At 37.6% G+C, this 16,508-nt stretch overlaps 1 protein-coding gene across 4 annotated transcripts in view; it reads left to right on the top strand.

Annotated features, from left to right (window-relative positions):
• The window catches only part of MYSM1 (Myb like, SWIRM and MPN domains 1), a 40,844-nt gene that overhangs the window by 12,512 nt on the left and 11,824 nt on the right, over nucleotides 1-16,508 (top strand). For 2 of the 4 annotated variants that reach the window (XR_014492060.1, XR_014492061.1), the window contains exons 9-20: nucleotides 1,463-1,593; nucleotides 3,994-4,097; nucleotides 5,223-5,300; nucleotides 6,848-6,936; nucleotides 7,261-7,315; nucleotides 7,393-7,443; nucleotides 8,181-8,255; nucleotides 8,637-8,825; nucleotides 9,029-9,161; nucleotides 11,030-11,135; nucleotides 11,252-11,309; nucleotides 12,825-13,189. Coding sequence is in view for 1 of the 4 variants with exons in the window: in XM_083359033.1 (XP_083215159.1) it covers nucleotides 1,463-1,593; nucleotides 3,994-4,097; nucleotides 5,223-5,300; nucleotides 6,848-6,936; nucleotides 7,261-7,315; nucleotides 7,393-7,443; nucleotides 8,181-8,255; nucleotides 8,637-8,825; nucleotides 9,029-9,161; nucleotides 11,030-11,135; nucleotides 11,252-11,309; nucleotides 12,825-12,989 (1,234 nt within the window). In the remaining 3 variants the exon portion in view is untranslated. Of the gene's footprint in view, nucleotides 1-1,462; nucleotides 1,594-3,993; nucleotides 4,098-5,222; nucleotides 5,301-6,847; nucleotides 6,937-7,260; nucleotides 7,316-7,392; nucleotides 7,444-8,180; nucleotides 8,256-8,636; nucleotides 8,826-9,028; nucleotides 9,162-9,642; nucleotides 10,161-11,029; nucleotides 11,136-11,251; nucleotides 11,310-12,824; nucleotides 14,681-16,508 lie in introns of those variants that run through there. The other 2 variants (XM_083359033.1, XR_014492062.1) reach the window with 2 other exon arrangements.

The raw sequence follows: 16,508 nt of genomic DNA, 5'->3' as shown, positions 1-16,508 counted from the left end.
ATTAGCAAGGTCCATTCAAAAAGCCTTGACAAATACTTAAACATACATTTGCCTTGCCTTCCAGCTAATATAAGAGAGAAGAAACCCGTGGCTCAGGAGGTTAAAACACTGCCTGATATATAATCACCCCGGGTTCGAATCTCAGATAAAGGGTATGACTAACTGATGAGAACATAAAGAGTTCGAAATGATCATCTTAGCCTCCCAAATTCTTTATTAGCAATTTGAATAATTTGCACAAATAATGAGCTGTCATAAGTTGACTAGTTCCTGTGGATAAGCCCTGAGCCGGGCCAAAACAGGAATGAAAGAGTTAATTAGCAAGGTCCATTCAAAAAGCCTTGACAAATACTTAAACATACATTTGCCTTGCCTTCCAGCTAATATAAGAGAGACAGAACCTGTGGCTCAGGAGGTTAAAACACTGCCTGATATATAATCAGCCCGGGTTCGAATCTCAGATAAAGGGTATGACTAACTGATGAGAACATAAAGAGTTCGAAATGATCATCTTAGCCTCCCAAATTCTTTATTAGCAATTTGAATAATTTGCATATATATATATATATATATATATATATATATATATATATATATATATATTGCTAACAAAGAATTAAAAAAAACCATATATCTCCCCTTGCTTCTCAGCTAACAAAGCGAGAGAGATCCTGTGGCTTAGAGGTGAAAACAACTGCCTAATGTGTAATCAGCCCAGGTTCGAATCTCAGAAGGGTATGGCTGACTGATGAAAACTAATAAGTTTGAAATGCATATCAGTCTCCCTTAATTCTTGTTTAAAAAATTTTTACATATGTGTGTGTGTGTATACACACTTGCACTGTTATGTAGTGTCCATTTACAGTACATGACTTGGTAGCCACCTGTGCCCCCTTTTTATGCACCCTAATAACTTCTAATTATTTACAAAACTGTAGAGCAGTCAGAACTACAGCTGAGATATTACTGGCAGACTTAAGGTCAATCATTCTCTTGCTGCCCAATCTATCTCATAAGGCTGTTATGGAAGTACTATTATTATATTTTTATTCTGTCTTTTTATGTATGACTCAAGGCAGCAGACAAATTCTACCTCCTATTTTGCCCTCATCATTAACCCTATAAAGTAGGGTTGGGCTGAGAGAGAATGTCCATCCCAAGGTCACCAGCTGGCTTTCATTGCTTTTTATCGCTTCAATAGAAATTCTCTAAAAGAATGGCAACTATCCCATAGCTTTCATGACTGCCACCCCTGAAATTATGGGATACATTTAGGCAGGGCTTTTTTTCTCATAGAACGCTCAGAATGGAGTTCCGGCACCTTTTTTGGATGGAACCTTGTAGGGTAGGCAAGGCGGGTTGTATGACGTGTGAGTTCCGGCACCTTTTTCTTTTACAAAAAAAGCACTGCATTTAGGTATGTCAAATCTATATTTTTAATTGTGATTCCACTTGGTTTTAGGGAAAGAATCAAACCAAAATACCTGAACAAGACATCGGTACGTCCAGGGCTGAAGAATTGTGGTGATGTCAACTGCATTGGACGAATACATACATACCTGGAATTAATAGGAGCGATTAACTTTGGCTGTGGTAAAGGTTTTTATAAGGTTTACATTCTGTGTCCTTTGTTTTTTAGAGGAGTCTCCACAGCAGCTCACAACTACCAAAGGCATAGAAAATTCTACTAAACCTTTTCTTTTAGGAAGCACTAATAGATTTGAGGTGGAAGGAGAATAAAGATTAGAAACAGCATTTTAAAAATATGCTTATTACGTTTGTATTTTTCTGCTACGTTGTGTCCTTTGTGGTAAAACAACAGCAAGGCTTTTTGTATCAAAAAGTATCCTGTTTAATTAAGGCAGTAGCTTTTGTGGGCTGAAGGCCACTTAAAAACGAAGTTAAGTTTCATGAGGAGTTTTGAGTATATGCATGATTGATTTGGATTCTATATAAGAAAGTCAGGTCTGTTAGTTGATAACAAATATTCTGTGAATAGTGTGCCAGAAAATGAAATAAAACAACTTTATACCTGTGTAAGACATTGGAAACAAATTAGTATCTTTTGATAAATTAGTTTCCTTGTTTCTCTTCACTGAAATTACTTTGTAGTCAGTGGCAACAAAGGCACTCAAGATTTCCCCCCTTAAGTGCTTTTTTCAAATACTTCCACTTCAGATGCCAGAAATAGGTCTGTTTGTCTTACAAATGAGTGAATTGTTCAATGTAATATATGGAAGAGGAAGTATATGAATCCTAAACGTATTGGCTTTTATTATGACATCTTGTAATAATTATTTATTTATTTATTTTATTACATTTATATACCGCCCTTTCCCTGAGGACTCAGGGCGGTTTACAGGGAATTAAAAACCACAATACAAAAGTTAAAACCAGTTTTAATGTCACCAGAAGGAAAATAAGAGTCTTGGTCATTGCAAAACTTGGTTCCCATATCTATATAACATAGTAGTTCCACCTTTTTCAGGCTTTTGTGGGGTAATGACTAGTCCACAGGTCTGCAACCCGTGGCTCTGGAGCCGCATGCGGCTCTTTCAGCCGTCTCCTGCGGCTCCCAGTCCTCTGCCATGTGCAGTCCAAAAAAAAAAGGGGGACTAAAAAGGTTCAACCAATCAATTCAAATATGCAGGGTAGGTGCATATCTCGCCTTGGCTCCACTCTTCTGACAAACCCTGTTCTGTGCATGCACGCATGTACGCTCATGTACACACATTTTTTGCGGCTCCCAGTTTTTCCTTTTGTGAGGGAACTGGTTCCGAGTGGCTCTTTCACTGTTTCAGGTTGCTGACCCCTGGACTAGTCTGTTATTGCTGTGATATCTGTAAACAAGTACCAGATGATCATCCAGAATTTGTGATAATGGACACTAGATTATGATTTTTTCAGTATATATATTGATAATGGTGTTGTTTTCTGTTCTTAGTCTGTTCTTTAGTAGAAGATAGTATGCCATTCTAGCTCTTTTGAATTGGTTTTTTTCCTCACGTAATTGGCATTAGGTAATTAATCTGTAGAATGCTTGATTTAATTCCGTAAGCTATGCAAAAGGATCTACTTGAAAGTGTATGTGGTGTGTGTGTGTGTGTGTGTGTGTGTGTAAAGGTAAAGGTTCCCCCACACATGCGTGCTAGTCGTTTCCAACTCTAGGGGCCAGTGCTCATCTCCGTTTCAAAGCCGAAGAGCCAGCGCTTGTCCAAGGACGTCTCCGTGGTCATGTGGCCGGCATGACTAGATGCCAAAGGTGCACGGAACACTGTTACCTTCCCACCATAGTGGTCCCTATTTTTCTACTTGCATTTTTACGTGCTTTCGAACTGCTAGGTTGGCAGAAGCTGGGACGAGTAACAGGCGCTCACTTTGCTACGCGGCACTCAGGATTTGACCCGCCAAACATATACATACATATACATACATACATACATACATACATACATATATATATATATAATACACACACACACACACACACTTAAAAACACAATTGGTTGCTGTTTCTTTCCCCCTTCAATTAGGTTTGGGGATTTAATTGGATCTGGTTCCTGTGCTCTATAGTAGGTTAGAGATAGATCCGAAAATTTATTTTACTATTTTGCTTAATGTTGTGTATACCTAGCTACATTGTAATATCTCTACATCCTGGCTCCCCTTTTGTATGATCCTATGTAGGTAGCATCGTTTATGTAACTTTTTAACAGTTACATATGTAACTTGTAACAGTTTTTACTCATTCTTTACTTTGCTGATTCTAAAGAGCATCTACGGATAATTGTTTATTTATTTATTTCGGAAGCGATGCTCTGTTTAGTCACATAAACCTCGTGATTGGAAGGCTTAACTTGAATGATAGAATTAAAATAAGTGGAAAGTTAGTATTGTCATCAGATGTTTGGTTTTTTTGACCCTGGCGTTAGCTGTTTGTTGAGTACCTGTCTAAAGTGGAGACTGAAGGGCAACGTCTCTTCACCTTTACAGAACAAGCTGTGTATAATAGACCACAGACAGTTGACAAAATACGACCCAGGGAAGGCAAGGAAGCCGTTGATGCATATCAGCTCGTGCAACGCCTACAATCTATGGTGAGATGGAAAACAGGGTCATCCTGTCTTTATGATCCTTGGGCTTATTTCCCCCCCCCCCCTCATTCTCTTATATTATGTTCGTTTGAGAATAATATTTGCAGGAACACAAGACTGAATGCATTTTTTTTCACACGCTGCTGAGATTTCTTTGACTTCATAAATTATATATTGGGAGTTCTATGCCTGGTGCTATTTTTGCAGGGATTTTGTTAAATTATACCTTGCTCTCGACTAGATTGCTGGGCAGGTATATAAAAAAGCGGTTATTCCATGTCCAAGTCAATGTCTTTAAATTCGGAGGCGGGCAGAAAAAGGAAAATAAACTCTCGTTCTCGAAAAACTGAAGCCACCGGTGAATGCACTGTCCAGGTAGTCCTCGCTTAATGGTGGTAATTGGAAGCAGAATTTCCCCCGTTAAGCGGCGCAGTTCACTATGAGCAAAAAGTGGGGTGTGAGTTATATAAATACAAGTCAAAACGGCATGATTTCAGGATTTCCCCCCCCCCCAGCCTTCAAGAGCAGCTCAATTTGTACTCACGTGACTGGTGGGGGGGGGGAAGGCTTAGAACGAAACAATTAGCAACAATCTGATTTGTTGCCCAATTGCTTTCCTGGAATGGTTTTCTCTGCAGTCTCCTGCTAAATCCAGCCCATTTTCTAAGCTGTTCTTTCTTTTCTTGGCTTCTCTTTTGACATCATAGCATTTGGTACAAATCTTAAGAATTGACTAGCTTGACTAAATAGGCAGACACTTGAGCCTATTTACATATTCCCCCCCTCCAAGCTTATTCAAACAGCAAGCGAGGGAATGGCTTCTGGTATTCTTTCCAGCCTCTTCGTCTGGAGTTGCTGTAGGAGTTGTCTGTGTTTACTTCTGCATCGCATCCTTGCATGCAAGAATTAGGAAGCACAGGGAGGCTGGAAAGAGTAACAAACGGGTCAGATTGGGTCAGCTAAAGTTCACGTGGCATCTATATTCATCAGCTGGTAAGTAAGGAGAGTGGCAATCCGGGTCACTGTGCATTGCAATATTTTTGTGACAGTCTTTCATAAATTATGAAAGGGAGCTTGCTGCCCGGGTGCACTCGAATAAACGCGCACGTGCATTTCTGTTTGGTACAGCGTACGAGGAGGCGACGTGTGAGAGACCCATGGGGAAACTGGTGCGACGCCAGAGATTTGGAAGGACAGACGTTTGAGGTAATATTTTAGGCTCCTGAACTTGCTTGAGTATAGCTAGGATACCTTTTTCCTGGAACACACTTGGCCCAGTTGTAGCCATGCCTCTCCAGGTGGGTCTTTCAATGTCCGAAGGTTGATAGAAAGGATGTTGGATTACCCCTCTTGATTTTTGAAATATCACTCCAACTTTGGGGGTTGGATCCGTGCTGGGATTCATATATAAATTTAATAAAATAAAATAATAAAATAAAATAAAATAATAAAATAAAATAAAATAATAAAATAATATAAAAAATAAAATAAAATAATAAAATAAAATAATATAAAATAAAATAAAATAAAAATAATTAAAATAAAATAAAATAAATAAATAAATGTGAACAATCGGTTCTCTGTGTGGATGCCGCTTCTGGAAGTCCATTCTGGACCTGGGTGACAAAACATTAGCTACTGGTTCTGCCAAAGTGGTGCGAACCGGCTGAATCCCACCGCTGGGTTGGATCTGGCTGAGGAATTCTGGAAGCTGAAATCCACAAGTCTTGAAAGTTGTCAAGGTTGCAGAGCCCTGGTTTAAGAATAATGCTTAGGGGTGGGGCATAGACTTGTAGCCCCTTAAAAGTGAAGACTTTAGGAAAGGAATATTTTTCATTTAACCATTAAAATATTGAACACAGCATTATCTATTAAAATCAGGCATGGGATTTTTGTGTTTTGAGATCATAATACCTCATAAGAAATTAAGAGTTGTGGCCATCTTATCATGGGTAATTTGTAAGCTTCCTTTGAGCCCCCTATCATTACTGAGCTAGTTGTTGATTATGACTATCCAGTTTTCTTAGCCAAGGTTTAGCCAGCATATGGAGAAACAGATCAAAGTGCAATCAAGACCCAGTTTGGTATTGTGGGTTAGGTGCTGGACCACAGATCAGATCTTTTTGAGTTCTTTCATGCCTAGTTCTTAGGCATGAAAGCCAGCTAGATGCTTTTGGACCCGTCACTCTCTTTTAGCCCTACCTACCTCACAGTTTTTTTGTTGTGGGGAAAATAGGAAATGGGAACCTTCATTATGTATGCCATCTTGAGTTGACCATAAATAAGGGCAGGCTAAAGCTAAAGCAGACATACTAAGCATAATGGTACATTTTCATATTTAAAAATGTCCTTACTCAATCTACCAAGGGGAAAGTGCAGAATGTTCATCCTTTTCACTGAAAGAAATTGTTTTGACTTCTCTAGAGAGGATTTGTGCATTCCTGACACTTAAATGCATTTGACTTAATGTTAGTTTTGGGTAGCAGCTGTTAGCATTGGCTAGTGCAGGGGTAGGCAACCTTGGCTCTTTTATGACTCATGGACTTCAACTCCCAGAATTCCTGAATCAGCTAAGTTGATTCAGGAATGCTGGGAGTTGAAGTCCATGAGTCATAAAAGAGCCAAGGTTGCCTACCCCTGGGCTAGTGGGACAACTATATTAAGCATTCTCCAGTTCCCTAATTTCTTTGAGCCTACGTATGTTTAACACTCGGTATTAAGGGGTTTACTTAATGCATATGTTTTGTTTTTAGCATTTCTCTGCTGAGGAGCTGGCAAAGAGGAGAGAAGATCAGAAATATAAACTATCAAAAGCATTTAAAGGACAAAGGCACACCAAAAGGTTTTTTTTTTTTTAGTCTTGTAAAATCTCTTTGGAAAAAATTGACTGGTGAGATTTTAGGTTTGAAAGTTTTCTGTCAGAAGAATTTAAGATTAGTATTAATTGAGTGAAATTCATACTATAAAGTCTGCACTGCAGTAAAAAAAAAGATCGAAATATGCCCATGGATATTTTTTTTCTTATACATCAAAGTGGTTATTTAAACTAATCATGAACACTTAGGATATTGGAATTAAAACAATATGAAGAAATTATGCAGCATTTAAATGTTTTCCTTCCATTAGTTTTCTGTAATTTCAGATATTTCTTTTTTTTATTCTATAGTTCATTTGATCCCTTTCAGCTGATCCCTTGTTGTTCCTACACAGAAGAAAAACCAGTAAGTATGATTTAGGAAAGAAGAACATATTTTAGTCTACTTAAGCAAACTTCTCTTACATTTTTTTATCTTTTCAGGAGCCATTCAAAGTGACAGTAGCTGCAGAAGCACTTCTGATTATGGATTTGGTAAGACCTGTTCTATGGAAATACCTTATAAAATAGCTTCAAATTCATTAAAAGAAAGATTTAAGTCATGATTAAATAAAATTGCAATCTTTTTGGTGCATTATAAATGCATATTAATTAACTAATGATTGATGTTCCTGAAACTGATTCTGCTATCAGGGTTAAATGCATACATTTTAGTACAAGTTTAAATCTTAATATAGATTTATAGTGGAAATAGCCCATTTTTGTTTTTATTGGCAGTTATATTAAAAAATAATGATGTTTTGAGAGGCTGTCTTAATTATTCCTGCAAATGTTGTCTCAAATATATGTACTTTATATGACATCTTACATATGACTCACTACATCCCTTAAGTTGTATTCAGTAATTGTAAACTTTGTCTTCTAACATATTTTCCTGCTTGTTTTACTTGTTTATCAATTAGGGACAATAAGTAAAACTCCATCTCAGTATACCTTTTCATTTCTGAGGAGCTTAGTCAAGACAGTAACTTCTCATCTACTATTTTTCCATCTGTAACAATTCAAGAGATAATACTTGTTTCATAGAGGTTTATCACATGGCTTATATTGTCTCCAAGCACAACACCTATGTACATAGTTGGGATAGATTGTCCCAATCTTCATAATTCTACCTGAATTTTTCTTTTCTGTATATATTGGGGAGAGAACAAAAGATTGCCAACATTTTACCAATGATTTCCTGCCCGCCCCCGCCCCCCTTATATTTTTAGCATGCTCATGTTTCGATGGCAGAAGTAATTGGTTTGCTAGGTGGAAGATATTCTGAAACTGATGGAATAGTTGAAGTAAGTACCATTTTTTTTTTAATTTTAAAAGGGCTCTTACCAATTTGTTACGAATTATAGACATCACGCTAAGTCATTATGGGGATGCTTTCCGATGTGTCCTCTAGGGAAATAAAGAAACAGGGAAACCGTTCTGTTATTACGTCAGGGAATAATTTGAAATAAAAAACTTGTTGAGTACAAGAAATGAGTTACAGTGGACTAAATTGAAGCAGAGTATATTAAAATATTCATGTAGGAGCATCTGTTTAAGAGCTTGATCACTGTACATTTGGAATTCAGGCATCCATTTTAAAATAGAACAGGTTCTTCAGAATCTAAAAAAAAAAATCATTCAACTGTAGTGTCCCCATTAAATCCTCCCCATTTGCTAACTTACAGGTCTGTGCAGCAGAACCCTGCAATAGCCTTAGTACAGGATTGCAGTGTGAAATGGATCCAGTATCTCAAACTCAAGCGTCAGAGACACTCGCTGCTAGAGGTTACAGTATCATTGGATGGTACCATTCTCATCCTGCTTTTGACCCTAATCCTTCCATACGGGATATTGATACCCAGGCAAAATACCAGGTAGCATCTCCTTGCTGAACAAAAAAGGATATAACTCATCACTGTTGAAAGCTTAACTCTGTTCATACATTAGCCACATGCAACTTGGAATAATAAAAACCACCCCAGGCCACTGCTGTTGATACATTTGCATTCTGGTTGATTATACGCAGAGAAAGAAAGGTATATATATTTTGTTTATTGCGTTCTTATTTTTTCTCCAGAGCTATTTTTCCAGAGGTGGCTCAATGTTTGTTGGAGTGATTGTAAGTCCTTACAATCGAAATAATCCTCTTCCATATTCTCAGATCACTTGCCTTGTAATTAGTGATGAGACTAGTTCAGATGGATCCTACCGTAAGTGCTTTTTTAAAATAATCCTCTCTGTTATGGGTTCTATTTCAGTGTGTTTTAAAAGCAGGCTTTGGAGAGAGAAAAGAGAAAGAGTCATTCTAATTAAGCTATGCTTAATTAGAAACCTTGGGGGTGGGGAAGAAAAGTAGACGCTAGTTTTTACGAACTGAATGTTAATTAATGAATTTGAATCTAAACCCCAAGGTGCTGGAGTCATAGGAATCTGTGACCTGTGTTTGCATTTACAGTGAAGCAGGCTTTGGAGGTTGGGAGTAAGTAAGGCTACCACCCTATATTGTGGAGCAGCTCCCCAAATTCTCAGAAATGGCCATGCTGGCTCAGGAATACTGAAATCTTGCACATTTTGGTCTGCCATACATCTTAGGGGGAAACACTGAATTCTGATAAATGTTGGGAGAGAATGGAATGAATGAAGGGCTTGTATAAGCTTCCAACTTCTGCCTTTTCTTTCACTTCTGTCTAGGTTCTCAAAGGAGGTTAATGCAGACATGACTGGAGAGATCAGATAGTGCAGAGGATTCATACACAGTGACAGGGGAAGCAGCTATCAATTTTAAGTGTATTTAACTAAAATCTGGATCGTGTGACAGTGATTCTAGTCCCAATTGTTTAGCCTTGGGATGAGCAGTGCACTACTTAAAGGCACGCCAGTGGTCATAACATTCCTAGGAGACATCTATACATCCCAAACTTAAATTACATATTTAAAATATATTTTAAAAAATTAGCCCAAATTTAACAGAATTGAACATTCCCCCATAAGATTTATGGGAGGCAAAAATGTGCAAGCTTATATTATATTGTTTGATTTGGGTCTTTTTTTTTAAAGTGTACTTAACAAAGGGGGAGCATCTGCATTATTACCTGACACCTGAATAGTTTAGTTGTTTTGTTTCTTCTTTGTACTAGAATATTAGAACTCAGATTCAGTCTGCAGTTCAGCCTGTCAGATGGTTGCTAGCATCTGCTTGACTACATTCAGTAACTAGTATAGTATATAAATTATGTTTTTGTCCTTAGTGGTCTAGCTAAATCAGGGGTCGGCAACCTCGGCTCTTTTATGACTCGTGGACTTCAACTCCCAGAATTCCTGAGCCAGCTATGCTGGCTCAGGAATTCTGGGAGTTGAAGTCCACGAGCCATAAAAGAGCCGAGGTTGCCGACCCCTGAGCTAAATGAACATATGGTTGTCTAAGTGTCTGAAATGCCTGTGTACAGGAAAATTGTAGAAAGCAGATTTGGGGGTTTGAGTAATTTAGTTAAATCCAGTTCTTAAAAATATTATCAGCAGAGCAGCCTGGTTAAATTGGAAAAGCTAAGCAAGAGAGAACTTGCCTGTGGATTTGTAAAATCTGTATCTAGCCTTTAATCTCTTATCAATAATCCTTTGTAAATTGATATCCAAAGGATGAAGACAATTGCAGTTTGCATAAATTGGAATAAAGGATTATCTGCGATAGAGGGGAGGAAAAGAAATTAATACCAATTTCAATAATTAGAGGTTTGAGTATCCAAGATGTCGAATGTTTCCATTTATAATCAAATGGCTTTATAGTTTGTATAATACATCTCATTTTTGAAATTAACAATGCATGCATTTTCTGCTCAATTATACTATGGACAAGCATTAAATGAGCAATTTGACACAGATTTGAACCTGATTTTAGAACTTAAGCTAATTTGATCTGTAATTAAGATAATTAGATCAAGGTCTTGATGTTATAAACCAGTGTTGTTGATTTTTGTCAGTACAAATAAAGGGAGGTGAACAATATATTTTAAATCAAAGAGAGCAGCATTTTTTTGTGTATGATTCTGCATAATGTGATATATGTTTTAATGGCTTACAGGCCTGCCATACAAGTTTGAAGTGCAACAAATGTTGGAAGAACCTCAGTGGGATCTAGTATTAGAAAAAACACAGTGGATAATTGAAAAATACAGACTCTCTCACAGGTGTGTAGCTGCTTGAATTTTGGAATCTTTCAAGTTAGTCCAAATTATTATGTATTTCAAGTAAAAAGCACTTTCATGTATCCTCTGACATTGTCTTGCCATGTTTCATTCAATAGTTGTGTGCCCATGGATAAAATCTTCCATAGAGATTCAGACCTAACGTGTTTGCAGAAGGTAATTATTATAAAATTCTTTGTTTCTCCCCTGAAATTTCAGGCAGCATAATTGTGCCTAATTACGATAGAAATCTTCAGTTGGATTCTGATTTCAGTAGATCTATTCCAAGTATGACAATTTGTGGCATTGGTTTTTCATCATCTCTGCTAAGTGTAATCTAAATCTGGATCCAACCTGTTAAATATGAGAGAAATTGTGCTAAAAATCGGTGAATTAGTGGTTACATATTTGCATATATTTACCATTTCTTTGCTGAGGCTCCCAAGCAACTGACTCTTATAAAATACTGAAATAAATGAAAGTTTGACAAAATAGAATTCTCTTAGGTAGATTAGACTTGTCTTCCGAAACCTATGGCCGGGCTGTCTTGATCTATGGCCGGGCTGTCTTGATTTTCATCAAGAAGTATAAACCTTAAATAACTTAAAATGGCCAGAATTCTACCCCAACAGATAACCCTTGCAGAAATGAATGCCCCTACACTGAGTCCTCTCACTTTTATCTTTTCCCATCAGTTGTAGTCAACATGATTTTGTTTACAATGATCTGTTGATCATTATATGAATTTTACATACTTCTAGTTGAAGGTTCTTCAGGCTTAGGGAGATCCTGTTTTGTTTTTTACAGATAGCTCACTTAGCATTCCAGGAAGCTTCCTCTGTGCAACAGTTGAAAAGTGAGGACCAGATAGTAGATTACATCTAGCTCCATAAATCTGTTGATGGTTCCTTTATTTGAATTGATGGAACTCAATACACTCTACCATTCATTCAAGTGGCTGATTCACGCCATACAGTAGATTGGCAAAGTGGACCAGTCAAAGTAGGCTTGGCACCATTTCCAAACATCAGTCAAACAGTATTTCCCAAGAAGCTTCCAATCAACCAACCAACGCTCCCCCAAATTCAAACGCCACGTAGACTATGAAATGCTGCATGGTGAATTTGAACTATTGTTATCTCAAGTAATTCTTATGTAAACTTCGATGGGTAAATGATGTAATAAGAAGCAACATTGCTGCAGCTCTCATTTTAACAAGCCTCACAAACATTGCCTCTTTTCAGTGAAAATAAAAAGGGCAGAGCACCACGAAACATGTTTCTTGGATTGAAGAGGTGTTTGCAAAGCTATTGGCATATAGAATATATATAGAATATTTCCATTGGGTAATGTTTGACGTATTTCAGATATAATCACATATAATACCTCTGTAGCAGAATTTGAAGTACAACTACATTAACAAAGTGGCTATTCGTCATGACGAACGTTCACAGCAGAAAAGCAATTCATTCAATCTGTGATAGTTATCTGTGTAGTTATTTGTATTGTAGTATATCTGTGACATACATTTGTGGGTGTAGGTTAATAAATTTGGGCATAAGGTCTTAATAGGTTTTGGTTAAAGAATCATAATAAATGTATAGTTGCTCTCCCCACTCACCCCCATCTCCTAAATGTTACTACAGCAACTCTGACATTATTTTTGTCTTTATTCTTCCATCTTAAAACTAGCTTTTGGAGTGCATGAGGAAGACTCTGGACAGTGTAGCCAATAGCTTCATTGCTGAAGAATTCCTGACCCAGTTAGAAAACCTGTTCCTTTCAGCCTACCAAAATGAGGAATGGACCGATACTGCTGAGGAAGATAGCATGTGTCCAAATGACCTGCCAACATGATAATACTGGAAAGAAAAATTGACCACTTTATAATGAAGTGGCCATTGTTGAAAGTAACTGAATCCAGTGTGGCTGAAGAAAATTACTGTTAATGAAAGACAGTATGAAGCAATCATGGTGAACTATCTGACCTCTGGCATATCTTCTAAAATTACAGTTATACAGCAGGAAAATGAACCATTTACCAGCCCACCACTTAGGTAGAAGCTGTCCATCACTCTAAAAAATTGAAGTGTTTTACTTGGACCAAGCACTATTAGCTCGATACTGAAATAATTATATTGCCATTCTGTTTAGGAAACACCACCATATTATGTTTAATGTATACTCCCTAGATACTGTCACATGCACTTCTATTTTATAAAATACCACATTTTATAAAATAAGCTATACCAGAGGTCCCCAACCTTTTGGGCACCAGGGACCGGTTACGTGGAGAGAAGTTTTTTTGCAGACTGGAGGGGTTGTGGTTTTGTGTACTGCCTGCATCCTACGGATGGGGCTTTGCTTGTTTGTGTGGACCGCTTGCTGGCATGCCATGGCCCAGTACTGGTCCACGGACCAGGGTTGGGGACCCCTGATCTGTACCATAACCTTCTAAAAAGGCAGCAATCAATTTTAAAACGTATCACAATTATGGATAATCTCAGTCTTTCATTTGTTGGTTGTTGATCCATGCCGACAGTATTTGAAGGGGAAATTAAGATTGGGTTTACCTTTGTACCACATTGTGTTGAACTGAATTGAATTGAACAGAATAGATTTGTGGAGTTCAGCATGTCTGTAGAATGGGATGTCCTTAATGGTATGGATCTGAGAAAAGATACCAAAAAAAAAAATTCTTGTCCCAAGTTCTACTAAACTTTAGGCCCACAAGCTAGAACATATGCTTTGATATAAAATGCAGATACAATACAAGGGAGAAAGACTGTGTCTAAAGGCATAATAGAAAGCTGCAAAATTACTTTACAGATCTCTCTCTCTTTTTTTTTTAAACCTGAACATCAACTCCAGTCTAATGTGCTGTATCTTCATCCTAGCCTTTCTTGTTCCATTGTGAAGCCAAGTTCCTTCAATTGTGATGATGGTGGTGTGCAAATTGTGCAAGTACTGCTGAATAGTGAATTTATAGTGCTTTCTCACTGAAAGTCGGCATATGTTTGATTTAGTTAATTGCATGTAAGGCTCTTAGATCATACCGTGCCATGTAAAGTTGCATTGATATGAAGTCTAATCCATACATTTGTTCCGTCTCCAGACTATTAACGTCAATCAAATTGCATGTGATATAATGGCTTGTATGTCCTCCTAGCACGGCACTGAAACCGCTGATTTCTAGAAGGGAAGGAAACCCCCAATCTGTGTATGGAATTTGCAGTCATTGCAACATAATTTTATTGAAAAATGTTTACATTTATATTGTGTGTAACGAATATTGTGAATAGCGTGCCTTTGTACAGAAAGAATGACTGAACTACTTTACTTTCATGTAAAAGCATAGTACAGGTATATTTGCCCATTATGTGTGCCCATTTTTATGAGGAAGTGAAAGGAATTAACCACTCAAATAATGGAAAGAAGCTTTTCCTGGCAGTGTTGTATCTCCTTAACCACGTGAAGATGTTTCAAAGATTCCCTTGTTTCAAATTGACCTAAAAGGGAACTTTTCATATAAAAGAAATGTAATCCATGGTAAGTTTCTTTGTGTTTGATTCGTAGGATCGCGTTTCAGAGCTGTGGCACAGGGCAGTTACCATTAGCTCTGGGTTATGCTGTCTATTCCAAGCGCTCTGTTAAAGCACATTGTAGGTTTCTAGCTGCACACGCAGCAAAACTGGGATTTTTTTAAAAAAAAGTTGGCTATTCATCATGTATAAATATTGCATAACGAACTTACCACTCTGGGCATTAAAAATGGGTGCCTGAGTAAATGTGTGTTGTAATTGGAAACAACTTGTTTATAATGACTTTCCATGGAGACTTTATACCTTGCTGCGGAATAGTTATAAATGCCGCAATTAATTGTGCTTCAAACTTGGATGGAGCCACTAGAGGGCGCTATGCAATAACTGATGCCTAATAAACTCCCTTGGGGCTTAGAGAATAGTACTCCACTCTTTTCTAATCACCCAGAATTGAACTAAACAAAAACACTACTTTATAAAACCATATAGCTGGGAGGAACCGGCTCCAGAAAACTCACTTTTTTTTTACATCATATAAATCTGAATAATGGGATTGGGATTTCACTATTCCCACAAGTCATTCTGAGAAAAAGCTTAAAGCTTGAATTATTGGAATGCTACTGCCTCTTATTTAAAACAAAATCAAAAACGGGAGAGTTAGGAACATACAGGGGAAGGAAGTGTCAGTTGGTCTTCACTGCAATGTTAATTTACAAAAAACATCTTTAGGCCTAGAGAAGTGTTTTGTTTTGTTTTTTTAAAAGTTGAATGGCTACAGCCAGGATTTTCTTTTAAAACATGCTGTGCAAAAGGCAGAGCACATGTTGATGGGCTAAATGGAGTTGGCAAAGAGCTTTCTGCAATGAGAGATTACTATAGACAGTGTGCACATGTTTGGTGTGTTTTACATGAGGTGGAAGTTATCTTGCTGTAGCAGACTACTAATGAAATTGATTTTTCCCTCTCCCCCCCCCCCGCGCTGCCCCCGCCAGCTGTCAAAATCTGCCCTCAGTGTTTGGAGAAGCCATCACAATAGATTTTGAGGGTATGTGAAGGAAGAATCTGCTGTCAGCAGAAAAACTTTAGAAAAGCATAAACCTGGACACAACACTGATTTTTAAAAACAGTAGTTGTGCTATATTTCTCCAAATGTCTCCCGTTCGCTCTAGTGAAATTGGCATTTTCTTGTAAGTGGTTGGGTGTTTTTTTTCTCCTCGTAAGAAGGAGCTGACTTGACAATTGTAACTGAGCCTCTTCATTTTATTTTTGTGTGTGTGTGAAAATGGATGTTGGGTCAGAAAAAGCCTTAAAAGAAATTGCTCTGTTTGGAATGTCAACTTCACCTTTTTTTGCTTTATACTAAGCTCCCTGCAAAGGCTGGTAAAAGAGCAAAATGGCCTGATTCGGTTAATTTGGGACCTTGAAACAAATTTTAAAAATGACTGAAATAGCTTATTTCATGTAGTATATGAAACTTGCTTTCCACTTTATGATGGAGCTTTTTGTACTGGAAATTAAATTTTTTGAATGGGAAATATTTTGCATATCCCATACCGTTTCTTGGTTACTTGGAAAGCCCCTATAACAGCTGTTCTGTGAATATATCTACAATCTCAACCTTCTGTCTATACCTAGAGTCTAAAGCTCCACAAGTGATTTCTAATCAAATGCTTTGTTCACACACTGCACTGAACCACACGCATTGGCGAACATGGTCATATTGCTACTTCTCCCCTCTGACTGATGAGATTAGGAACAATCGATGCTTAAGGTTGAGGGTTTGCTGTCACTCATAGGAATAGTACCTTGATCAGTAGAAAGTCTGTCCATGCTG

This window comes from Vipera ursinii (genome assembly GCF_947247035.1).
Source record: "Vipera ursinii genome assembly, chromosome: 3".
In the NCBI taxonomy this organism is placed as follows: Eukaryota; Metazoa; Chordata; class Lepidosauria; order Squamata; family Viperidae; genus Vipera; species Vipera ursinii.
Note: the sequence above shows the minus strand (reverse complement) of the source record. Positions and strands in the feature narration are given on the sequence as shown.